Source organism: Pinus tabuliformis, chromosome 9 (assembly GCF_031772625.1).
Source record: "Pinus tabuliformis cultivar Carrire ecotype Pingquan chromosome 9, CPIR1, whole genome shotgun sequence".
Taxonomy (NCBI): Eukaryota; Viridiplantae; Streptophyta; class Pinopsida; order Pinales; family Pinaceae; genus Pinus; species Pinus tabuliformis.
In genome coordinates, this window is record NC_142307.1 from 317,507,453 (window position 1) to 317,533,949 (window position 26,497).

General features: G+C 38.1%; 1 protein-coding gene across 2 annotated transcripts in view; it reads right to left on the reverse strand.

The window, feature by feature from the left end:
- Positions 1–21,503, reverse strand: part of LOC149148496 (early light-induced protein, chloroplastic-like) — a 46,899-nt gene extending 25,396 nt beyond the window's left edge. The window contains exons 1-3 of one of the 2 annotated variants that reach the window (XM_089438395.1): positions 21,222–21,502; positions 21,069–21,110; positions 20,385–20,972 (exon numbers count right to left, since the gene is read on the reverse strand). In XM_089438395.1, the coding sequence (XP_089294521.1) occupies positions 20,625–20,972; positions 21,069–21,110; positions 21,222–21,335 (504 nt within the window). In that variant the 5' untranslated portion in view covers positions 21,336–21,502 and the 3' untranslated portion in view covers positions 20,385–20,624. Of the gene's footprint in view, positions 1–20,384; positions 20,973–21,068; positions 21,111–21,221 lie in introns of those variants that run through there. The other variant, XM_089438396.1, reaches the window with a different exon arrangement.
- Positions 21,504–26,497: the final 4,994 nt, after the last annotated feature.

Consider the following 26,497-nt stretch of genomic DNA (forward strand, 5'->3'; position numbering starts at 1 on the left):
GGAGAAATGGAATGAGAAAGAGTGATTTAGGAGTGATGGGATGGGAGGTGACCTTATGGGCTAGAAAATGAATGAGGGAGTAGGAATCATAAAAATGATAGGGAGGGCTTGGTTTGTTTGAGATATTTTTGTTTTGAAATATAGATAAAGGGATGTGGATGTTATGGAATGACATAGGGAAAGAGTTTAGAGTTTTAGTGATAGGTGATAGAACGAATAATTTGGGTTTAGGGTTTAGGCATAACTAAGGGAGAATTTATGGTTTCACATTTGCCATGGGGAATTATGTTTAAAAGTTTGATTGCAAACAAACAATGTAGTATGGGAGGACAACGTATTTGTATGAAGGAGGAGATGACACCTTGGGAAGTTATCATGAAGTTTGAGGCCTTTCTGGCCCTTCTTTTCAATGTGCAATGCCAATCCACAAATGTGCAGTGCCACCCCTCAATGCGCAGTGCAGTGTAAAATTAGACTGTGGAAACCTCTAGACGTGCAGCACCGGGCCCAAACATGCAACGCCAACCTCTCAACATGAAACACTAACTCTCCTGCCTGAAACGTGTAGCGCCCGACTATAGGAAAACAACGCCACTTAACCACTACTCCAAATGCATAGCGCCACCCTCGAGAAGCGCAACGCCACTTCTCCTTTGCCAAAGACTCACTCAACCTTTCCTCTTTTCGTCACTTTTTGACTCCTAGCTTGCCAAATGAGAATGATGAGCTTGAAAATGAAATGTGTGGCATTATATAGGAGTAAATTTTGATTTATCACTTGAAAAACCCACTTTCTAATGTTTCTTGACCTTTCTCAAAACTCTGTTTTTAATGCCTTTCCTTCCTTGTTTCTTTTCAGGTGGATAATGCTTAACTTGAACTGATTTTTCAGTTTTTCTTTGTCTTGCAGCAAGGAGAGATGCTTTGGTGCAGCGCGAATCGTTTATTACATAAAGTGACTTAAAATTACACAAGAAATACAAATTAAGTCAAAATACTCTGTTTTCACCTCAAAAACATGTTTTTGAGGTGAAAATTACATTAGTTTAGAAGATAATTATATAGTGACTATGACCTACAAGCCATCATGCTTGACTTATTTATCATCCTCATACCCTTGTTGGTCTTTATTTACACTTTAAATCATGCTCTTGACCTTGGAAATGAAACCCTGAGACCTAACGAAACATGCCCTACGACCTAATGAAAGCATGATTACAAATCGATCATGAAACGATAACTGAAAACAACCTGAGGAAGGGTCAGAAAGTATACTCTATGAGGGAGAAATTAGATTTTTTGAAGAGAAGACAACCGTCACTGGATTAGTTTGACATGGCCTAATGAAATGATGTAAAAAAATTCAGTATGGGACCCCTAAAATGAAAATGCAAAGAGAAAATGTGATCCCTGATGGAAGTATGCATATAATGACACTAACACTTAGCACACACACACACCATACTTTCCTCACTTTTTAAAATTTTCACTACAACATTATACATAGGGTTTCCTCCCACTTTACCACATAGCTAGAGAACCACATTAAATGCATTAGAGCTTGCAAGAAATTAAATACTAGAGCATGAAACCAATACTCATAATCATATAGATAATTTTATTACATGTTACTATTGATTTTTAATTTCTTAGTATGGCTTCTATTGTCAATTAAATTACCATAATACATGATCAAAGTCTTTCAATAAAAACTACATTCTTAATCTGAAATGTATGAAACTTGTCCTCCAATATAATTTGTCCGAGACTTCAGGAAGCCCATTACTTAAACAAATATGCTACATCAATTGCATTAATTTGGATTTTCTACCTTTATTAAGTGTAGTTCAATTATGTCGTATTTTTTGTTCTGGGGTCGAATTACAATTACTCTACTTAGTTTAGAAATTTTGGTGTATGAGAGGTTTCTAACAATGGATATAGCTATATCTATAAAATTGTATAGCTTCTAGTTTCAGTGAATGATGCCAAATATGCCATTATGTGATACTGAAAGATTTGGCATCATATTCCCAAAGGGCTCAAACCAATGTCCTAATTGCAGAGTGCTTAAAACCATAACTCATGGGTGAGGAGATCTTTTAGTGGGAGGATAGTTTGATTTCCAAATCACCTACTAGCCAGCTTAACAAAAATTTTGATTCATGCCCCAACCAGTATGAATAGTTAGACTAAATGCCTTTTCCTTTGATTTTCTGCAGGCAACTTGTTCAAAGTCGAATTTCTAAAATAAATAAAATAGAGAGAATTACTCAACAAAATGACCTCATAGGAAAATATTTAAGTTTTTTTCCACACCATCATGTTGCGACCATCTATGCAACATGTCACTTGCTGATAGTACCATGTGTCACTTGAAACTAGGCCACTTTAACACGTAAAAAATCCAAATTTGCATGTTACGTGTCCCAAATATTGGATACCTTGTTCGACTATGTTGACATCATCTTGCCACCATGATTGTCACTTCATTATCTTGGTTATCATCATCGGTCAATGGAAGTGTACAATGTGTCATATCATCATTGGTCCACATTGTCTTATGCCATGTTCTAGTAGCTACCTAGATAAGACTACCTCCTAACTAGGCCAAAGACCTCACTAACATGACTTCTGCTGATCCGGATTTAAACAGGAACGCAACAAATTACAGAGATAACCATATACAGAAAGATGCAGCGGAAAAAATACTTCATTTCATTAATAGGAAATACTGAAATATGCTTACAATCAGAAATGGAAATAAACTAGCTAGGGCGATGGTAGCTTATCTCTGAGAAGAGATGTGATGGCTACATGCCTCTAAACTGTGTTACAATGAGGCTCAAAGGCCTATTTATTGTTGAGAAACAATGGAAAACCCTTAACATTCCAAAACCTAACCCTAGAAGATGAAACGCCAAACTGTGGGCCCCGTTTGGGTAAATTGGTACACCAACTTCCCAGGGTCGTAACTTTGGCATACGATCTTCGTTTGACGCGTACAATAGCTCGTTAGAAAGATCTATCCGAGCACTGCCACTTTGGGAGGCAACATCGGTCCATGGACCCATGTTGCCCCAGATTCCCAAAAAAACGTCGTTTAGGGCCTCAAAACGGCTCCAGAAGTTCAGGACCCGAAAAACTGCTAAAAATAGTAAGTTGTGCTACAAGTAAGGAAACTGAAAATGCTGAGAAAGACAATGGTGGGGGTCCAGGTGGACTTGGCAGGTGGCCACCAATATCCACCTGGATCATTCCTCCCCCGTTAGGAAGCAATGGTCCCCATTGCGTTGAGCTCCTCCATGAGATGAGGAAACTTCTGCTGAACTTGTTCCCTGGTGAGCCACTTGCCCTGCTGAAGGAGTTGGCCTGCTTTGACAACTCGATACAGTTGGATATTCTGTTGGCGAGTGTTCTTGATCTGTGTGTCCATGATCCGATCAGTTGCAACTTGTTCCATGCAATCTGGATTTAATTCTGTGGGTTTGAGTTGTTCTGCAATGTCGGATGTGTCTAGCAATGGTGGAAAGTATGGCCGAAGGCGGTCCACATTGAACACTGGGTGCAGGCCAAGGAATGGGGGAATGCTGAGCTCAAATGCATTATCTCCCATAGCCTTAGTAATGGTGTAAGGACCATATCAGAGTGGTCTCAATTTCTGATAGGCTCCAGTAAGGCGTTCCTTTTGCAAATGCAACCAGACTTTGTCGCCCACCTGAAACTTGTGTGGCACCCGATGTTGATCATGTCGTTGCTTGTACTTGGCATTTGATTTCTCAAGAATGTCATGGACCTGCTGGCGAATATGTTGGATGCGCTCAATGAAGCTGGTGGCCTTATCTGTTTCGGACTGGACATGAGCTGAATTCATGTGAGTGGCTGCAAGTGGCATGGCCACATCAATGGGACATAGTGGCTGGAATCCCAAACCCACCTGAAAAGGGCTATGGCCAGTGGAGCTGTGAAGAGCTCGGTTGTAGCTGTGCTGAACATAGGGGAGGCTCTCGTCCCATGTGCGTGGATGCTTTGAATTATACATGCGCAGAATGTGCACAATCATCCTATTGACAACCTCTGTCTGGCCATCAGTTTGAGGATGGAAGGCTGTGGACTTTGTGAGTTTGGTGTCCAGCATTGACCAGAGACTAGACCAAAATGTGCTGAGAAACCAACTGTCCTGATCTGAGATGATAGACTGTGGGATCCCAAAGTGCACCCACACTCGTTCGAAGAAGAGTTTAGCAGTGGCTTCTGCTGTGATATTCTTCTTGCAGGCCATCATAATGGCCATCTTTGAGAACCTGTCGACGACCACAAAAACACAGTCATTTCCATGCTTAGTGGAAGGAAGGCCTGACATGTAATCCATGGAGATGGATTCCCAAGGTCGACTAGGGGTAGGCAACGGGGTATAGAGGCCTTGCTTCTTAATGGTCGGTTTGGCAATGGCACAGGCAGTACATGATTGGATGTACTTCCCAACATCCTGTCGAAGATTCGGCCAATAGAAGTAATTTTGCAGTACTGCCACTGTTTTCTCAACCCCGAAATGCCCAGCAGCCCGACTGTAGTGTGCTTCCCAAATCATCTTGGCACGCTCGCTTGAAGGAACACAAAGGTGACCGAGGTGGCATAATAGGGCATCCTGGAGGTGAAAATCTGCAACCTGCCGACCCTCCCAGAGTGTCTGGTATGTGTGGCCGAATTCTGGGTTGCTTTTGTAGAGAAGTGGCCAATCAGAAGTCTCGTGCCCGCAAGAGTTGAGCACGGTGGTTAGCGCCATGATCGGTGGTCGACTGAGGCAATCTGCAACATTATTGGTGCTGCCCTTTTTATACTTGATATTCAAGTGAAACTGTTGCAGGTATGTAGACCACTTCTGATGGCGATCATTCTGCAATTTCCCTTGGGTCTGTATGAACTGCAAAGGTCGGTGGTCTGTGTGGATGACCGTTTCCTTCCCCAAAATGTAATGCTTCCATTGTCGGCAGGCCTGTACAATGGAATACATCTCTTTATCATAAGTGGGGTACTTCCGGACTGTGTCTGAAAGTGTTTCACTGTGATATGCCACTGGATGTCCATGTTGAGTAAGGACTGCCCCAATAGCATAGTCAGAGGCATCTGTCTCGACCTCAAATGGTTGTTGTAAATCTGGTAACGCGAGCACTGGTGCCGTGCAGAGGCGATCCTTCAGCTCCCTGAATGCCTTCTGTTGAGATTCAGACCAAAATAATTTTGCTTTCACCCCGCCCTTGGTGACTTGACTCAAGGGGCAAGAAATATGAGAAAACCCCAACACGAACCTGCGGTAGAAGTTGGCAAGACCTAGAAAGCTGCGGAGCTCTGTTAGAGTGGTTGGAGAGGGCCAATCCCGAATGACTTGGACCTTGGTTGGATCGACATGCACCCCCTGTTCATCAATGATGTATCCCAGATACTGAACCTCGGTCATGCCAAAAGTGCATTTCTCCAAATTGGCACATAGCTTGTGTTGCCGTAGTGTTTGGAGAACCTGTCGGATGTGGTGGAGGTGCTCTTCCCAACTCTGGTTGAAGATCAGAATGTCATCCAAGTATACTACTACAAAGGAGTTGGTGAATGGCCGCAAGATGTCATCCATTAGCCTCATAAAGGTTGCAGGAGCATTCGTCAATCCGAAAGGCATGACCAACCATTCGAAGAGGCCCTCCTTGGATTTGAAGGCAGTCTTCCACACATCTGAGGGTTCAATTGGTACCTGGTGATATCCTGACTTCAGATCGATCTTGCTGAAATATTTCGCCCCCTTTAGTTGGTCTAGGAGGTCATCAATCCGCGGGATCGGGTACCTATTACGGACAGTGATCTTGTTCAGTGCCCGATAGTCAATACAGAGTCTCCACGTCCCATCCTTCTTCTGTACCAACACTATCGGGCTCCCACAGGGCGAAGAACTCGGACGGATGTGACCTTTCTGCAGGAGCTCTTGAATCTGCCTCTTGATTTCATTGTTCTCCAGAACGGAGCGCCGATAAATTGGTCCATTGGGTAGCGGCGCACCTGGGGTCGGATCGATGGAGTGCTCGACCTGACAGTGCAGAGGAACCCCTGCCGGGGAGGTGAAGATGTCTTCGTACTCCTCCACAATCTTGTCCATCTGCAGCTGCCGTGCAGAGGGACCCCGTTTGGAGGCCGCGGCCACTGTCTTCTTCTTCCCTTGAGGGCGTATCATCAGGAAAACAAATTTCCTGGTTTTGGAAATGATCTTACTGCATTGTTTTGCAGTAATCAAAGAGATGGCGGCAGGTGGTGCTACCTCTGGTATCCTGAACAACTTATTTCCCAATGTGATAATAACAGCACGGGGCCTTGATTCATACACAGCATGTCGCTTCCACAAGTATGGTTGTCCTAGTAATACATCACAAACTTCAAGGGGAGAAATGTCACACAATACCTCATCCGTGAAGGGCTTGATGTTGTACGGAAGGCGACACTGCTGGCTCACGCGAAGATCTCGTCCTTGGTGAAGCCACCCAATGGTGTATGGCTGTGGATGCGCTGTGGTCGGTAAGCCCAACCGCTTCACGACCTCTGCCGAAATGAGGTTCTTTTGACTCCCGCTATCAACAATGAACTGTATCGGGGAGCCCTTTACCCACATCTGGGAGTGAAAGAGACGCTCCTCCTCCTCTGGATCTTCGGGTTCATTTTTCTGGATCTTTGCGGTAGCAACAGTGGCGCTGGGGTCCGCATCAATGATCTGCTTCCCTTTTTCATACCCCTTATCGGGTTCTGACTCAGAGTCGGAACATGCATCTGATTCTGAAACCTTTAGCTCAGCCACCAGTGACTGCTTGGCCCAACACTCACTTGTGTTGTGAGTGGAGCTCTTATGGAACTCGCACCATTTTCCAGTGTCCTTTCTCGGCTTCGCGGCGCTGTTCTTTGCTTGCAGCTTCGGCTGGTTGTCTTGGGCTGTCCCGCCTTGGCTTTGTCCTTTGTTCTGTGGTTTAGGGGCACCTTTCCCCTGCTTTGGATTCACAGATCCAAAGTCTCGCTTCTTTTGTTTAAACTTCTGCTCGAACTTGACGGCATACCGGTATGCTGCGCCGAGCGAGGGGATGTTTAGGAACTGTATTTCTTCCTGAATGTACTTGTGCAGGCAGCCACGGTATTTGAGTATCAAATGTTGCTCCGAATCCTTGATACCCAACTTTGTGCGAAGGGTATGGAAAAGATTGGTGAACTCCGGCACGTCTTGGTCCCTTCCCTGCCGCAGCGTGGTCCACTTTATGTATTCATCCTCATAGCTCCCGACAGGGTAGTACTGCTCCTTGATGGCATCCCGGAACGAATCCCAGGTGGGTGCGGCTGAAAATAGTGAGCCAGTACTTTCATCCTTCTGCTCGCAGTAGGTTTCCCACCAGTCCTTGACGTGGGGGGCTGCTTTGAGAAGAGCAAAAACAATCTTTTCCCGACTCGAAAATTCATGAACAGAAAAATAACCCTCTAGCATATTTAACCATTTATCTACGGCATCGGCGTCTATCTAACCCTCGAATATGGGGATTTCAAAATTAACTTGTACCTTAAAGGGTGTGGCGTTTCCAGAGGAGCTGCTGGAAGCCGATGCGCCGCTTCTGGGTAGCCGCTGAAGGATCTGCGCAAAGCTGTCCATCATCGCGTTTCGTTGTCGCTCGAGCGCTTCTTCGAGCAAGATTTTGATGGGATCTCCTGCCCCCTCGTCTTTCTTCTCGTCCGCCATGGGAGGCCGTCGGGATTTGCGAGGCTGGTCTTGCAAAGGTTCAACCAGTTCGAGCCCTAACTCCTTATATCCCGACCTTGTTGGGGACATGCAAAGAAAAAACAGAGAAAAAGCAGACCGCTCTGATACCACTGATCCGGATTTAAACAGGAACGCAACAAATTACAGAGATAACCATATACACAAAGATGCAGCGGAAATAATACTTCATTTCATTAATAGGAAATACTGAAATATGCTTACAATCAGAAATGGAAATAAACTAGCTAGGGCGATGGTAGCTTATCTCTGAGAAGAGATGTGATGGCTACATGCCTCTGAACTGTGTTACAATGAGGCTCAAAGGCCTATTTATTGTTGAGAAACAATGGAAAACCCTTAACATTCCAAAACCTAACCCTAGAAGATGAAACGCCAAACTGTGGGCCCCGTTTGGGTAAATTGGTACACCAACTTCCCATGGTCGTAACTTTGGCATACGATCTTCGTTTGACGCATACAATAGCTCGTTAGAAAGATCTATCCGAGCACTGCCACTTTGGGAGGCAACATCGGTCCATGGACCCATGTTGCCCCAGATTCCCAAAAAAACGTCGTTTAGGGCCTCAAAACGGCTCCGGAAGTTCAGGACCCGAAAAGCTGCTAAAAATAGTAAGTTGTGCTACAAGTAAGGAAACTGAAAATGCTGAGAAAGACAATGGTGGGGGTCCAGGTGGACTTGGTAGGTGGCCACCAATATCCACCTGGATCATCTTCATAAATGCTTATAATCATGAAACTTCTTTAACAAAGAAATTTCTTACAAAACACAAGGTCTATCCAGAAACTTGAGGCCTACAACTCTGCAAAAGACTTCAACTGGTAATAAATCCATCATCCTTTGGAGTTTTTAGGTAGCCTTATGCCATTGGAAAGGTATTTACAAGGTTTATCAATCTGAGCACATTATAAAGGAAAATGAGTAGAATGCCTAAGATATAAGTTCCTTGAAATACTAAGCCACCAAACCATCATAGTCATAATATTTTTAGCTTCCTTATTAATCCTGCTACTATGATGGGTCTCTACTAAAAGCTGGAGCTACTAAAGGACTCCCCCACAACTTGAATTTTCTGGTTAGGTTCCATGGAAGCACCGTTTTTGACATCAACAACAACATTTGGTGCAAAAATCTCCTCTTTTTCCATTGATGGAAACACTGGAAAACATTTTTATAATATTGATGGATCTAATAAATATGAAGACTCCCCTAGACATTTTTCAGACTCTTCTCCTTAAAAAAACACTCCCCCTAAACTATCAAACATTCATATGTTCTTCATCGATAGCTCCCCCTTGGGATTTTTCATGTCACATTGTTTGGGCCACTACCCCCAACAGTTCATCTCCCCCTTTAACATCAATTGTAAAGGGTAATGTCATATTCCCTTCAAGCCATGTCCAAATCTAATGGCCATCTCCTACAACCTATTTATTAAATTAATCACTATTTAAGTAGCTACGAATTGTTTCTTGAATTGAGTCAATTTTCTGTTGGAGATACTACTTCAAGTTTTTTCTTGTGATATTCAAATAGCTGTTGTAATAGGTACTTTGCGAATATTTCTATAAGCTACTCACTAGCGGCCACATAATCAAGACAGACAACCTTAGAAATAACCCATTCTCTCAAGAAATGATATCTGATCAAAATATGTTTTGTCCTTGAGTGCATAACATGATTCTTGGAGATGCTGATAGAACTAGTGTTGTCACACAAGATTGGAATAGGTGCATTGAACATTGATGTCACTAAGGATCTACTTCATCTAGATAGTTCAAGTTCAGTAGGTGGCTACAATTATGTCTTCAGTTTCCAAAATGGATAGAGAGATTGAGTCCTTCTTTTTGCTCACCCATGATATAATAAAGTTCCCTAAGAAAAAATCTTCTCTCGAGGTACTTTCCATGTCATCAATGCTACCAGCCCAATCAACATTAGCATAATATTTCAAATTGAAATATTTACCTCTTGCATACCACAACCCATAGAATATTGTGCCTTGGAAATATTTGAAAATTCTCTTCATTGCATTGACATTAATTTATCTAGGACTTTATTGAAATCTAGATACCAAGCCCATTTCTTACATTATGTCTGTCCATGAAATATCTAGATACAAATTATTCCAATCATTGGTTTCTAAGGTTTTTGATTCATAAGATTAGATTCATGCTCTTTACTTAGTTTACAACTAGTCAACATGGGGGTACAAAATGGCTTCCATTCTCCCATCCCAAATTTCTTCAATGTTTCATTTAGATAATTGGATTAAGAGATGAATATACCCTTTTTAGATTGGGTAGTTTTCAATCTAATGCAGAAGGACAACTCTCTATCACTGACATTTCAAATTCCTTTCTCGTTACCTTAACAAACTATTATAACATTTGTTCTAAATCATTTCCAAAGAGAATGTCATTTACATAAATCAAAATAATTAGCATGTGATCATCTGCAGTAATGCACATATTTCTATCAACAATCCCTTTTCTAAAACCTTACAGCTGGAGATATTTGTTTAATATGGCATATCATGATATTGGAGCTCGTTTCATCCCATACATAGCCTTTCTCAATTTAAAAACATAATCTTCATTCTCTAGGACCAAAAAACCTTCTGGCTATTCTATATACACTTCTTGTTCAAAATCTGCATTTCACATCCATTTCATATACTTTTTTGTTCTTATAACTGGAAAATGCTAGAAAAATTCTAATCTCTTTTAGTCTTACTATTGGTGCAAATGTTTCTTCAAATTGTATTCCTTCTGTTTGTGCATAATCCTTATTGACTAGCCTTTCTTTGTTTCTTAAAGCTTGTCCTTCCTCATTTATCTTATTCTTGAAAACACATTTCATGCCTATAACATTTTTATCCTTGGGTCTGGGTACAATCTCCCAAGCTTCAATTTTCTGAATTTGGTCCAATTCTTCATTCAATTCTTTTTCCCAAAACTTGTCTTCACTAGCCTGACTGAGAAATTTGGGATTGATTTGTGAGATCAATGTAAGATTTGCATGGTCATAAATTCCAGTGAATTTAATTGTAGTTTAGACACTAAACCTTCCATCATAGAGTATTTTATTTTTCGTGTTTTATTATTGCACATGCTTTTATGGAGTCTTGTCCCTTCGTGTCGAATCTTCTTCCTCTTTGTATTTTACAACTTCTTGTTATTCTTGACCTACATATGTTAGTGCATAATCCTCGTCATCATTTTACTTTTGACTCTCGTTACAATTCATAGGATCAGGTAGCGTTTATCAACTATGAGATTGATGTAATCTTCAACCCTTTTTGTCCTCTTGTTGAAGCACTTGTAGCCTTTGTTCTTGACTGAATATATTAGTAATATACCCTCATATTATCAAGAGTCAAACATTCCAAGGTATTTATCATTTCCACTGATTTAAAATTTACTCTCAATAACTTAAAATATTTTACAAATGTTGGTCTTCCTTTCTATAAATCATAAGGGATTTTGTCATTATTATGCCTGAGTTGTGTTCTCTTTTCTAAGTAAAGAGTTGTTTGAGTTTCTTCTCCCTAGAATGTGTGTGAAACCTTTCCTTCCTCCATCATTACTTTGGCCATCTCTTGAAAGGTTTTATTTTTCCTTTAAACTACCCCATTCTTTACTGAATAGTGCCTCTTTATGTTATGTTTTTCATAGAAATGTTCAAACTCTTTCGATATGAATTCTTCTCCTCTTTCATATTTGAAGCATTTAATATTGAGTTCATTCTCATTCTCAACCTGAGCCTCAAATATTTTCCACTTACTCATGGCTTCTAACCTTTCTTTCAATAACATTATACAGGTAACCCCAGTAGAATCATAATAAACAAAATAAAGTTTCTTTCTCCTCTTAGACTATTTGTTGTTGTGGGACCATAGATATTCATGTGATCCAACTCCAAAGGTTTAGAAGATGATAACTCCCTTATTTTGAATTGTGTGCTTATCTATTTTGAAATTAACAAGTCTTCTAGATTCCATTATCGAGCTTTAGTAGACTTGGTAAGCCTTTGGCTACCCTTAACGTACTAATTTTTACTAGACTATGGAAATTTACATGCACCAACCTTTTGTGCTACAAACATTTTTTATTTGTTTTTCTTAAGTAGCAATTCACTATAGAATCATCAAGCATATACATGTTGTTGTGAGTTTTGGTTTCCTTTCCTAGCAACTTTCCATTCTCATATTTTTATATCTCATTTTCCTTTGAGTGAAAATTGATATCATACCAATTGTCACACATTTTACTTACACTCAATAGGTTGTGCTTGAGACCAACCACATATAGGAAATTATTTTCTTTGTATTTTCATCCGGACTAACTATTCCCTTTCCTTTAATTTGTGTGAGAGGATTATTTCTGAATGTGAGATCACCTTTTCTTTTCTATTTTAGAAACAATAATTTACTCTTGTCTCTAGTAATATGCTTAGAGCATCCACTGTCGACATACCATTTTCCTTTCTGGACATGTGTAGATAAAGAAATTCCACACTCCTCAACTTTCTCAGTCTTAGTCCATTTATTCATCAACCCATCGATAACTTATCAAAAGTCATCAAGATCCATAGATAGATTTCACTATATAACTAACATAGAAACCTTGGAAAATCAGAGATGTGGAATGGGCATTTTATGCCAATCACTAGGTCTAGAGAACCTTGTGACAAGACAAGCTGTATGCCAATCTAGAAAAATTATCGTTCAAAATGTAGAAAATTCCATTTGGGGATACACCATGGATGAACATGGAGTGCATGTAGATGAAGAAAAGATCCAATTCATTTGGGATTGGCCATCCCGAATGAATTTGATATAGTTTTTTAGTTTATTGTGCCTTAATAACTTCTACTAAAGGTTCATGTTAGGTTCTCTCACATTTCTTGGCCCTTAAGTCAAGTGACCAATGGTGAAGCTAAAGAAAACGTTTCCTAGACTAAGTCACAATATAAAGCATTGGAGGATCTAAAGCACTACCTCTACTCCAAACCAATCCTCACCCTAGCAAACCCGCAACAACCATGTGAGATTGAGACAAACACTTTTGACAATGTTATCAATGTATTCATTACTTATGAAGGACATCTAATGGCCTCTCAATCTGAAACGCTCTCTAATATTATTTGGATATACACCACCTATGAAAAGGAGATGTATATTTCATGCTAACACGTCAATAATGAAATAATTATATTCTTAAGAAGGAGATGATCATCCACATTGATCATAGGCCTTTGTAATTCATGAAGACATAAGTAAACTTCTATAATGACTATCTTTACATGTGTGCAACAATTCCACTTAAACATCAAATACCAGAAAGGAAACAGCAATAATGTCACAGACTACCACCTAGATTTGTGGCAATAAAAATAGTTCTTCAATATTGTGGGAATGAGAACCCTAGGTGGTCATAATTATACAAAAATGAACCTGACTTCATTGTCACATACCAAAAATTAGTTATAGGAAAATAATTTCTATAATTCCCCCTCCGTCATGTGCTCATCTGCTACCTATGCCTCATTTTTCTTCCTTTAATTGAGTGTCTTTATTTGATCTAGGAGGAACATTAAATTCAAGTGGCAAGGGTATTTCGTATGCAGAGGGTAGTAGCATCGCTTTAGAATGATTTTGACTCACCAAAGATTTGATATAATGTCCAACGATGTATGAGAACATGCATTGCTTATGCCAATGCTAAACTAACAATCAAGAATAAGTGGTTGTACATATTATCACTCAGGTTGTTCCCAGAAGTTTTAGAAAAGGAATACGGCCGAGGTAACCATAGACCAATCTCTTAGATGCAGGTTCTAGCCAATCTGCATCCAGAGAGGGCTCTCTCTTTATAATTTAGCTTTGTTTTAAGGTATATTAGGCTAGTTATGAAGCAAAAGGGTTTCTTTGGTTTTTGGATGGTGATATTCAATAGAACAGGGGTATAAATTTGAGAAGTTCAGTCCATTAGGCTAATGGAGTCTATGAGGATGAACTGCTGAATATGGTTTTTTTGATAGACGGTAGTACTACAGAGAAAGGTAATCAATCATGGAACAATTTATAAGCTCGAATCAGGTGGGATGGAGTCAGTGGGTGAAGAGCAATTAAGAATCCTTCATCATGTTGACAGAGGGAAAGTGGATGCTTATTGCTACGGAGCAGTTAAGAATTTTTTTTATGCTAATTCTGAAGAAAACATTAATAATAGCAGAGATTGAACTTAGAGTGCATGCAAAAAAATTCTGTGTTATTCTTTTTCCCTATTATTCAGATCATGAAACATATATGATATAGTAAACACAGAAATTGAAAGCACAAGTAAGAGAGACTTATTGAGCCATAAAATGATTCATGAATTTTGTAACATAGTCCTCTGCTATCAATTCCACATCCAGAGAGTCCAGCAACAATGGATTCCGGCAGCTTTTGTATTCAGAAGTTTTTCAGAGTTACAACGCAGTCTAATAAATGTATCACCAACCCCAAATACTTTGCTTGGGGAGGTATTTATACAAAAGTGTTTACAAAATATCTCAAAGAGATAATATCTAGTAATAACTCATTCTACCTACTTTTACAGGAGAAGTAAATGATCTTGAAAATAGGGAGAAATAAATGAAGAAGTAAATGTTGTTGTGCTGGCTGCTCAGTTGGTGAGATGTGTTGACTGTAAGCTCTGTGAGTCCACTGGTGGCTGCTTCCACTGATATTCCGTGTGGCTGCCTTAGCTTTCTCTGGTGTATTAATTTTGATTTGATAGATTGTTGCCCCGCCAGGCTCTTATCCGTTCCTATTCTTCGCTTTATGATATCTGTTGTAACCTGGGAAAAATAAAAGTTTGAAACACGCCTACAGGATTTCCAACATGATCTGCCACCATTGTTCTTCTGGTAAGTTATGTCTTTGTAGCTTTCTCAAAGTCTCATCAGCGTCTGTGTACCTGAAGAAGTTAGGCTGAATTGTAAAAAGATGTTTCACTTCATGTTCAATATAAAATAGATTTTCCAAGTTTTTGTAGAGAGTTTGGCCAAATGGAAGGGCCTTCTCTGCTGAAGTACTTGATGATGCATTTACTTGATCAACAACATGTTTATTCAACCTGTGTGTATACTCAGCTTGTCTCAAGAGGTGTTCATTGTTTCCCAATAGACTTGGCAAGCCCCTTTCATGCAAAACTGCAAATCTTTCTATAAAAGAGTCTATCTCCACTTGCATATCTTGGCACCTCCTTTCCAGATTCTACATTAGGGTTCTCTTGGTCAGAACTCTTTTGATTGTTAGGATAGTGCATGTCCTATCTTTGATGTCCAGTGCTGCTAGTTCTTCACTGGTCTTAGTGTTCAAAAAATGGATTAGCCTGTTGGCCTGTTCGGGCATATGTCCCAATAGAGTTCTGGCCCTTTGAATTTCCACTTGGGCTACTGCTATCAAGTCAATCTCCTCATAAATAGTTTGAATAGATCTCCATATATCAGTAATGGATTTACTGATGTTAGCCCACAAAATTCCTTTGATGTCTAGTGCTGCTAGTTCTTCACTAGTTTTTTACACAGATTGTGCAAGATAGACTTGAAACAAAAGATTTTCCATGGTTGATAATTTATGTTAAGTGGAATTAATACTTTTAACAAGACAATAAACGTCCCCAACAAGATATATCTTTCTAACACTGGGAGAATATAGACACAAACTCAAACAAGAAATTACAAATTCATATATCAACAAAAAAATCATCTATAGAACTCATCACTAGTTCAAGGTGGATGATTCTTAATGACAAGTTTCATGTCCCTCCCTTGTTGTGTGTAGGATCTAATGACGATATAAAAATTCTCTATGTATAAGGAGTGAGAGTGATGGAGCTCCTAACCGGTATTTCTCAAGGACTTGAGCTCATATATGAATAATCACAGAGGTATTTGGCCCCAAGATGGCAAAAACGGGATAGCAATTACCATAGAATTCCCAATACATCAAGAGAACAATTAAATCAAAGAAAGAGAAGTGGAAATTAAATATTTTTTCCTTAGTGGAGTGACAAGTTAAACTTTTCCAAAACTTTCCCTTTAGCAATAAATGTATTGTTCCACAAATCTTACCCTTAGATTTGCTAGAGAATGGTGTAACTAGCATACAATATTCTCCTACATCTACCACATAAGATACATTACATAGATGAAAAGAGTAGAATAATGTGTGTACCTTTTTCCATTATCTTGCTCATTAGAGAAATTTTGAGGTCTAAAATGGGTCTCATATGGAATATATAAAATGATAGTGGAAATAATAAAAGAAGACTAGATTACATCATCAAATTTTATAGGTAAAAAGAAAAAACTTATTTTTGAACTTGTATTTTCAACTTATCTCCCTAAGTTTTTACACAAAATTTGAGTATGAGCACTTGTTGGATGAAAAATATAATTCCTCATCCAGGGAGTACCCATGTTGCATATTTTTTACGGACTCTTCTACATGAAAAATGAGAAATACATGAAAAATGTCATTGCAATCACATTTTTCATGTATTTCTCATTTTTCCTATAGCAATTTCCATTAAAAGTATGCAACATGGGTACTCCTTGGTTGAGGAATTAATTATGCATAAAATGAGTGCTCCCACTTAAATTTTGAGCAAAACCGCAAGGAGATAAGTTGAGAATTCAGGTTGAAAATGTAGTTTCTTATTTTTTATCTTTTATTCTTTTTACTTTTTTACTCCAAAAATGGTAAATCGGCCTGCATCGTTCACATCATCAGATTGAATCCTATTGGTTCTGATAAATTTGATTTTGTTTGTACGTTTTTGTTTTGAGGCTCATTTTAGACCTCAAAATTTCTCTAATGGATGTGATATATAATTAGACCATGTTTTAGAAAATTCTGCTTTAGATCGAAGAGATCCAATTTCCATTTCTCACCTTCATAACCTACACACATCATAGAGAAAATAAATAAATTCATTTTCCCAAAGAAGGAATTGTTAATGTTAGTGGTATGTAAATTGATATAATAATAAAATGCAATATTAAATCACACATAAAGAGACAAACATTTGGGAAAATCCTTCATGACATATTCATTAATGAAAGAATCGGTTATATATACATTTGAATTGTGCACACCCCTTTCCTATATTCCTTATCCTCTTTGTATTACTTTCTATGATAAATCTCATCACAAAAATATAGGGAAGTAACACTCATAATTCCACCAACATAAGTGTAACACTATTTATATTTTTTATCTCCCTCCCACCCATGGAAAAGTCTCATTATATAAGCTTCTCAAAGTTCCTGGAGGATGAACCTAGACACCTAGGGGCAAGAGAAATTAGCATAAAGAATTCAATTTTTTATCCATTTCTAGGTAATCTTATCCCAATTCAAGTTGATCATCCTTGGAAACCAAATTTTATAAGTCTCGACCCTTCATTTCCCCTTTGTTGAAGTCAACTTGTTATGTAATGAGTTGCATCATTCCATTGTTACTCGAAAGTAGCAATGCAATACTAAGTTTCCAAGAATAGAGAGTAATGAGGCTTCAAAATGAATTTTTAAAAGGATATGGGAGAGACATGTCAACCCTCATCTAGTGTGAGCTAAAGGTAGGTTTTTTTTCCAATGATAAAGGTGGAAGATAAACTAATAAGGCCATGGAAAAACATTTACGACACATTCACTAGGTATAGAGCACCATGTGACAAGACAAGTTGTATGCCAATCTAGGAAAATGATCATTCAAAATATAGAGAAATTCATTTGGGGATACACCATGGATGAACATGGGATGCATGTAGATGCAAAAATGATCTAATTCATTTGGGATTGCCCATCCGAAATGACTTTGACAGAGCTTTGTAGTTTATTGGGCCTTACTAACTTCTACTAAAGGTTCATGTGAGATTCTCTCATATTGTTTGGCCCTTAAGTCAAGTGACCAAGGGTGAAGATAAAGAAATTTTTTCCTAGACTAAATCAAAATAGAAATATTTGGAGGATCTAAAGCACTACCTCTAATCCAAACCAGTCCTCACCCTACCAAACCCACAACAACCGTTCTAGATTGAGACAAATTCTTTTTGACTATGCTATCAATGTAGTCCTTACATATGAAGGACATCTAATGGCCTATCACATGAAACACTCTTTGATATTACTTGGATATACACCACCTATGACAAGGAGATGTAGTGTGTCATGCAAGCATGTCAACAATGGAATCACTATATTCTTATGAAGGAGATGGTCATCCACATTGACCATAGGCCTTTGTAATTCATGCATACATAAGAAATTTTTTGTGATGACTACCTCCAAATAAGTGTTATAATTCCCCTTAAACATCAAATACCAGAAAGGAAGCACCAATAATGTCAGAGACTACCTCAACCACCCCCACTTGTGGCACTAATAATAGTTCTTAAATCCTGTGGGAATGATATCCCTAGGTGGCCATAATTATAAAGGAATGAATGTGACTTCATTGTTACATACCAAACATTGGTTATATGAAAATAAGTTCTATAATTCCACCTCTAGAATGTGCTCCAGTGCTACCTACACCCCATTTTTTTCCTTCAATTGAGTGTCTCTAGTTGATCTAAGAGGAACATTAAAGTCAATTTCAAGGGACTTTGGTATGAAGAAGATAGTAGCATTTCTTTAGAAGTATTTTAACTCTCCAAAGATTTGATATAATGTCCATTGATGTATGAGATCATGCACTGCTTATACGAATGCTAAACCAACCATCAAGAATAAGTGGGTGTAGACTCGTCTATGTAACCCAATAAATCCTTGGGAATTAGTTTACATGGATTACATGTGAAGCTTGCCCTCGATCAAGCATAGTAATCATTGTGTGTTTGTGTTTTTTTACCAATTCTCTAAGATGGCCATTTTGACACATTGCAAGATGATTATCATTGTCAAAGCTACTACTAAACTCTTCTTTAACTATTTTTGGGTTAATTTTTGGACTACCTCAAACCATTATTTCAAATAGGGATAACATGTTCCTCAATACCTTATAGTTTAGTTTGTTCTCTTTCATGGATACTAAGTTGGCCAAATTGACTACCTTTCTTACCCAAACAAATGGAAAAATAAAAGTGGTCAACGTGATGATTTTGCATATCCACAACTCCAACCATCCATGTACATGTTATAAAATCATTCCATATATCAAGCATAACCATAACATAGTCCTCCAAAGCTCTATTAGCTACAATCTTTTTCAAGTGTGCCTAGGGTTCCAACCATTGGCCCTAATTGATATAGTTATTCCCTTTCCATCTTCATGAGGAGAGTCCTCCTATACTCAAGTTGAGACAACTAGAGAATTCAAAATTGTTGAATTGATATAACATCTCCAAAAATAGGTTCATGATATCTTGCGAAAAGCTAATGCCAAGTACAATAGGGACATCACCAACAAAATGATCCACATAAGTTTTAGGTTGATGATAAGCTATGATTTCATTGATAGCACCACAAGAATATTATACCACTATAACATGGGGGTTACAAAATCAAAAAGGTTGCGGGTGAAAGTTATTTTGAATTCAATATTACCTCTTTCCTTAGCTTACATCTAGTCTTTAATATGTAGTTGTTTCAACCATATTTTCCACCTCTATTAGACACCTTAAAAGTAACCAAGCAATTAGCCCCAATAGAACATAATCCTAACTACATTAAACAAGCTAAAGTAGATCATATCATAGACACCAACACAATACCTTCACATATCACACACAACTCTACTATGTTGTTAAAGCAGGGCAACATCGTCACCAAGGAAAGTGGTTTACTAAAATCAAAATTTAGGAGAAGTTTACCCATATGTTGATGAAACTTAATGCAACTAATATCATTGCTTCCTAAGGGGGAGGAATGATCTAGGTCCATATTGATGGTCACCCAAATATTGTTATTGTGATATGTAAATTCAAAGTATGTGGAGGATATATTTATTATTAAGAATATATTTGTTATATGGTAGTCTAACTAATAGAAGAAATGAGTTTTTTGGATGGTCAATACAATTCTTAGGGAGGTTTTGAATATTTGTTGTTTAAGATGTTGTATTTAGCCCTGCAAAACCCATGAAGCATTTCAACTTCACAAATTAAGCAACCTAAACTTATGCTTCTTAAAAATCTCTATCAAATTTGAGACAAAATTGAGAAAAATTGGAAAAGACAATTTTGTTTATTAGTTGACAACATTGCTTTATATTTAGTTAGTATGGAATTTAGAAATTCACAATTACCAAATGAATACAGGTTTGTTTTTGTTACAGATCTTTATGCTTATTTTTATCCTTCAAAGTTGGCACAGCCTGTTAGAAACTTGATATGGTTGGTGTCAATTAAGATCCATTCAAGATTAGCATGCCAAATTATAATCAGAGTTATTGCCAAAGATGTACTCAGAAATATATTTATATGGTTGATTCCGTAAATACTCTAATGAAAATGACACAGATTGTGGATGAAAGTGTCAAATATGGCATAAACTTCCAAAACAATTTGTTACAATGCCAAATTGTTATCACAGTTTCTGTCAAAGTTGTACTCATAAATATATTCATATGGTTGATTCTGTAAATATTCTACTCAAAATGACACAGATTGTGGATGAACGTGTCAAATACAGCATAAACTACCAAAACAAGTGCCATCTCGTGATAGCAGAGTGAATACAAGTTGGGTTGGATTACATCATACACTAAGAGGGGTATGAAGTTTGGTATAGAGCTGATGATGATCATGAGGTTTGGTATAGAGCTGATGATGATCATGAGATGAGAGGACCTCCCTTGAGGTATTCAGTCAAGGCCAGCGCAACGAGGCCAACCATCGCGAAACGACCATTCCACATCTCTGCCCAAGAAGACATTATTTCCTGCGATTTGCTCTCTTTGGACACTCCCTTGAACATGGGTATCACAGAAGCAAGCGTGAGGAGAAGGGAACTTCCAATAAACAATGCAACTCCTCCGCTGGCCAGTTGGGAGTTGAGGTCTCTCCCGCTCGCTATCTCCACCCCGACAGCTGAGACGAATCCGAGCATGGCGAGCCTCCCATTGATGGTCTCTGGGGCTGGCCCGCTGAAAGCAAACACGTCTTGAAAGTTTGTGCTCACCTGCATTATTGTTTATGTCAATTCAATTTAGTTCAGTGCATGGGCAGTGCAGTGCATGTTAATGCAAAAATTGGCGGCGCTTGCATAATCCCTTACCGTCTCAGGAGGGGTAAAAGGTGCTTTCCTTGACTCCTTCGGCTGTGGATCCACATGACCCAAATTAAGTTATATATAGAATAACATAAAACCTTATAGAATAACATAAAACCTTCTATTCGTGGATACGGAAACAGTGACAGAATTACTAACCCCTGCCATGCATTTTACTCGAAGCTGCCTGCTGGTTGTTGACCTCTCCGCTGGCCTGCGTTGCAGGAGCGGTGTTCCATCCATCGCCATTACTGATGCATTTACAGCAGCCATGATCGCAATATAATAATGAACACTATGTATGAGAACGAATCACAAGAAGATAATGAACAGATGAAATAACTAAAGAAGAATAGCCGCTATCGAGAACAAGAAGATAATGAACAGATGAAATAACTAAAGAAGAGTAGCCACTATTGATCTGTTATGAGACTCCAGGGCTGGTTATTGTGAGATATATAAGGGTGCGGAGGCCATATGGAAAAATCTAGCGGCATTCATTGAACGGTAAACGCTTAGCCAAGTCGAGGTTTCTCTTCCTTGGACAATGTTTCCACGTGGTTGGATAAAAATTGAGACGTGTAAGATCCTCGAACAACCGCACTTGTATAACGCGTTTCCAGCTATCGGAGACGGTAGAGTTCATCAAATAGTAAGAGGACATCACCATCACTATTGGAGACGGTAGAGTTCATTCAACCAGCATTACGTTTCAACGTGGTGTAAATCAAGTTATGAGTAATTTCCATTCTCGTGTATCCTTTTCGCATGAGGGCTACCATAACTGGTGGTAGGTCGGTTTGTTTTCTATCTTAAAGGACTAAAGACGGTTAAGGTTTTGAATGTCCATATAGAGTAGGGATATTAATTAGCTAATAAACATTTAAAAGGGCGTTAGAAGGCCAAAATTTTGTATGGACTGTCAATTTCTTGCCGGAATTGGTCAGAAATTTTTCAAGTTCGTCAGAAGGCCAAAATTTTTGTATGGACTGTCAATTTCTTGCTGGAATTGGGGAGAAATTTTCAAGAAATCTTATTGTGGGGGGGTTTAACTCATTTTCTTGATAGTAGAAATGGATCAGGCAGAAATCAATAAGCATCACCAAAAATTGTGTGCACCCAAAATTTTAATGTTTTATAACTGTAACTTGTAATTTAAAAAAAATAATTTACATTGGTTAAATTTCTATTGGTTTGAAAGCAGTAACATAAAGTTTAAATACTTTTAAAGACATAGGGATAGTGCAAAAGGTATGGGTATGTGGGGAATAAATTGGGTTAGTTATTTATTGTTCTTATTAGTTCAATTTTTTTTTGTAAAGTTGAATTAATATTAATTTAATATATTAGTATTATTTTTTTTTTCTTCATATTTTTGGTGTCTATGATTAAGAATGTTATGATAGACAAATTGGTTTAATGGCAGATGCAGGTGGGTTTATTTGGTTTGGAATTATGATAAAACCTACATTATTAACTCTCTTCTACATTCATGTTTTTTATCCAATAACAAAAGACATCTGTGTGGGATTATTTGGCTAATGTTGGGGATATGTCTAGGTTATCTATCTTTGTTCCAAACTTTAGCCCCTAGTGCAAGTGATAGATAAAGTAAGGTGGTTTGGTGTTTGCTTGACAGTAAAGTGATGTTCAAAGGAGATAATAAAGTCATAATGTATTGTGACGAATCTTACCATTTGTCGGGATAAGTGGAAGGAATAATACAAAAAACATATTAAAGATAAGCAATGGACTAGGTGTCCTTATTTAATGGATATGGTGAAGCACATGTTGAAAATTTAGGAATGGAGAAAAGATGTTGAAGCATTCATGGGGTTTTATTGCAAGAAGCACTTGGAGTTCAAAATAAGGTTTATGTGTTTGTTGTAGTTGGCTGGAAAATTTATGACCCATATCAGCCTACCTATAGAAATCATTTCATCTACCCGTCCTATTGATTGAAGTCCATTTGAGGAACTAATATGGATTCTATCACTATAGTATTTATCATCCATCTCAATGTATTTAGAGAGGAAGAACTCACAAGGATTAGCTTTCAGGGTAATTTTCATTACAAGTCCCAAATTGAAATATTGTGGTTTAAAACCTTATAGAGCCATTGTGAGGCATCAAATATAATTTTTAGGGGTCAAAACTCTTACCACTTACACCAAGATCCTCTAACAGTAATCCACCCTCAAATACCTTTCCATTGGTGCAAGAATCACATCAATCAAAGCTTGTATGCAAAGATTATTTCTTCTACATTCTAACCTATCATGTTGACTGCCATGGTAAGAGAGGCTGCAATCGTAGTACCCATCACTCATGTATGTGGTGTTAGCTACACATGGGATATCAAGAAGGTTCAATAATATCTAAAATGGTAACATTAATTAAGGGTTGAGGTGGTCAAAATATTACCCCTATATTGCTATCACGCAATGTGGCATGACACTAGGAGGAGAAAGGGTTGCATTCTATGTTATTATATTTGTTCCATACATGAGCACAACAACTAAGAGTGAGAATTTAGAGATAAGAAAACATGGGGTTAGGATTCTATAACAAACTTATACAAAGCATGTCTCAGGTAACTCCATAGAGAGTATATCTTTCTTTTTATTCACATGTTTGCATACTAGAAAATAGAGAACATAATAGCTTCATATTCTAGTTTGATTTTCTCATGTAAGGGTTTCCCAAGGTAAGATATTATGTCTATTGGTGGATGTTGTGTGTCTATTTATCTGTTTTGTATTTTTTACATTTTAGCTATCTCATAGGTTTAACCAAAAAATAGGAACTCTAAGAATATGGCATGTAGATGTGATTAACCTTCACAATAAATATTTGACTACTTTTGTCATATCTATTGTGATGAACTATTCCAGTGTAATATCCATAGTATTTTACAGATCGGGAACCCTCCCTTTGCAACATATCTTTGACCTTGAAGGGTGATCAGGACATATGCCAACTCTTAAAATTTGGAATTGAATGAAGTCATTTGATTTTTCATTTTTATTTCCATATATGAGGAAGGGAAGTTCTAGTATGTTGTTATAGATATATGTTTCCATGTACTCTCAAAAGAAAGAAACCATACTTATTTCATAGTTCTTCTAAAAGTTAAAATGACATGTTGTTGGTCATGAATGTATGTCCTATAAGAACCATTTTTATGTGATCAAGTATTGTGCTAAAACAGTGTGCCCTTTCTACTACAATATATATTGTTTCCATGCCATAACTTTTAGGTGGGTTGGGATATATCTAAATTTGTTTGATGAGCTACCTTAAATTAATTTTTTCATATCCATTTCCTATAGGATGTCTCGAGTCATAATAAGCTTGGCAATGATAAGGAAAGAAGTGACCTATCCTTCTCAAATTAAATAGATAAAGCATCAACCACAAAATTCTCTTTGCCCTTCTTATATATGATATTATTATCATAGCCCAAGATCTTATTGACCCATTTATAATTTTGTGGTGAATTTAACAATTGTTCAAGAAAATGCTTTAGACTATGATAGAAAATCCTAAGATGAAAACAACCCCTATGAGATATGGTCACCAAGTGTCAAATGCATGAAGGATAGCCATAATTTCCTCCTTGTATGTGAATTTTTCCAAATTGCAGTCACAAAATGGATTATTGGTGGATACTATGGGGAACCCTGCTTACATCAATGCTACCATATACCTCTAGTTCAGGCATCACATTCAAAGACTACAATTTGTTTAAATTCAAGCACTACTAATACTAGAGTAGTCTACATGGCATCATTTAAAGGAGTGAGTGTCTAAGTTTCTTCTTCACCCTAAAACAATGAATCCTTATTAACGATTGAGGTTATTGTTGTAATTACACCAAAACCCAGAGGGGTTAGTAAACAAATGCATCATCAGAGTTAACAAATCCTCGAGAGGCGGTTAAGCACATCTTGTGAAACATACGTGGAGCACTTCTAAGCCCAATAACACCCCCCCAGCCCCCCCTCCCCATCATGAGATAGGGTGTTTCAAACTCAAGACCCTTAGCTATGACACCAATTATTGGGAACCATGAATTATCAATAGTGGGGTTGAATCAATATTTGACAATTTTTCATTTTTCTTTTTTATGTTGAGCACTTAAATGTTGAATTGCATACAATGAACACATGAGATACCACCATTCACATACATCTAAACAAAATGATTAACGTTCAAACCCCTCGACAATAGAAACCACCAAAGATTGTTTTGTATTATGATGATAATCAAGGAACCAAATTTGATTACATCATATGTTTGTGAGAACCTACTCACAATAGGACCACACCCCCATCATAGAAGAGATCCACAACTGTCCTAGATGATCCGGATTTACACAGGAACACAACAAATTATAGAGATAACCATATACACAAAGACGCAGTGGAAATAATACTTCATTTCATTAATACTGAAATATGCTCACAACTAGAAATGGAAATAAACCAACTAGGGCAATGGTAGCTTATCTCTGAGAAGAGATGTGTGGCTACATGCCTCTAAACTATTCTGAATTGTGTTACAATGAGGCTCAAAGGCCTATTTATTGTTGAAGAACAATGGAAAACCCTTCACATTCCAAAACATAACCCTAGAAGATGAAACGCCAAATTGTGGGCCCCGTTTTTGGGTAAGTTGGTAAATCAACTTCCCGGGGTCACGAATTGGTCGTATTATCTCCGTTTGACGTGCATGATAGCCCGTTGGAAAGATATCTCCGAGGACTATGATGGAAAGGATGATTTTTTGACAGAAAAATTGTTGGCTATAGATTTCCCAAAAAACGTCGTTTAGGGCCTTAAAACAGCTCCTGAAGTTTAGGACCCGAAAAACTGCTAAAAATAGTAAACTGCGCTACAATTAAGGAAACTGAAAAACTGAAAGGAACAGTTGTGGGGATCCAGATGTGATAGGTGGGTGGCCACCAACATCCATCTGGATCACTAGAGGCTCCAACCTTTTATAATTTCAGGCCCCTACCTTCTTTAGACAAGTGTTCTACTTTTGATACAATTTTTAAACTAAAAAAATAACCTGCCTCAGTATTAGGAAATCAAATTATAACTTTGAACTATTGTATTTCTACAATTCCCTCTCCTTTGCTCTCCACACACATTCAGTTGTCCCTGCCACATCTACTTCTAGTCTCCTACACTCTCGACACTTCACTAAGCATATATAGTATTGGTGCACAACCATACATATTCTTGTGTGTAGCTCACTTTGATGTTGCGCTCTATTTCATCTCATCTAGTTCTCACAAACATAGTGTTATCACATGGATTGAACCTCAGACTGAAGGAAGGTAATGCGAGGGTAACCACAAACCACGCTTAGCCAAGTAGCTAGCCCTACTAGGCCGGGAGAGGGCTCTCTCCATAAGGATATTAGCC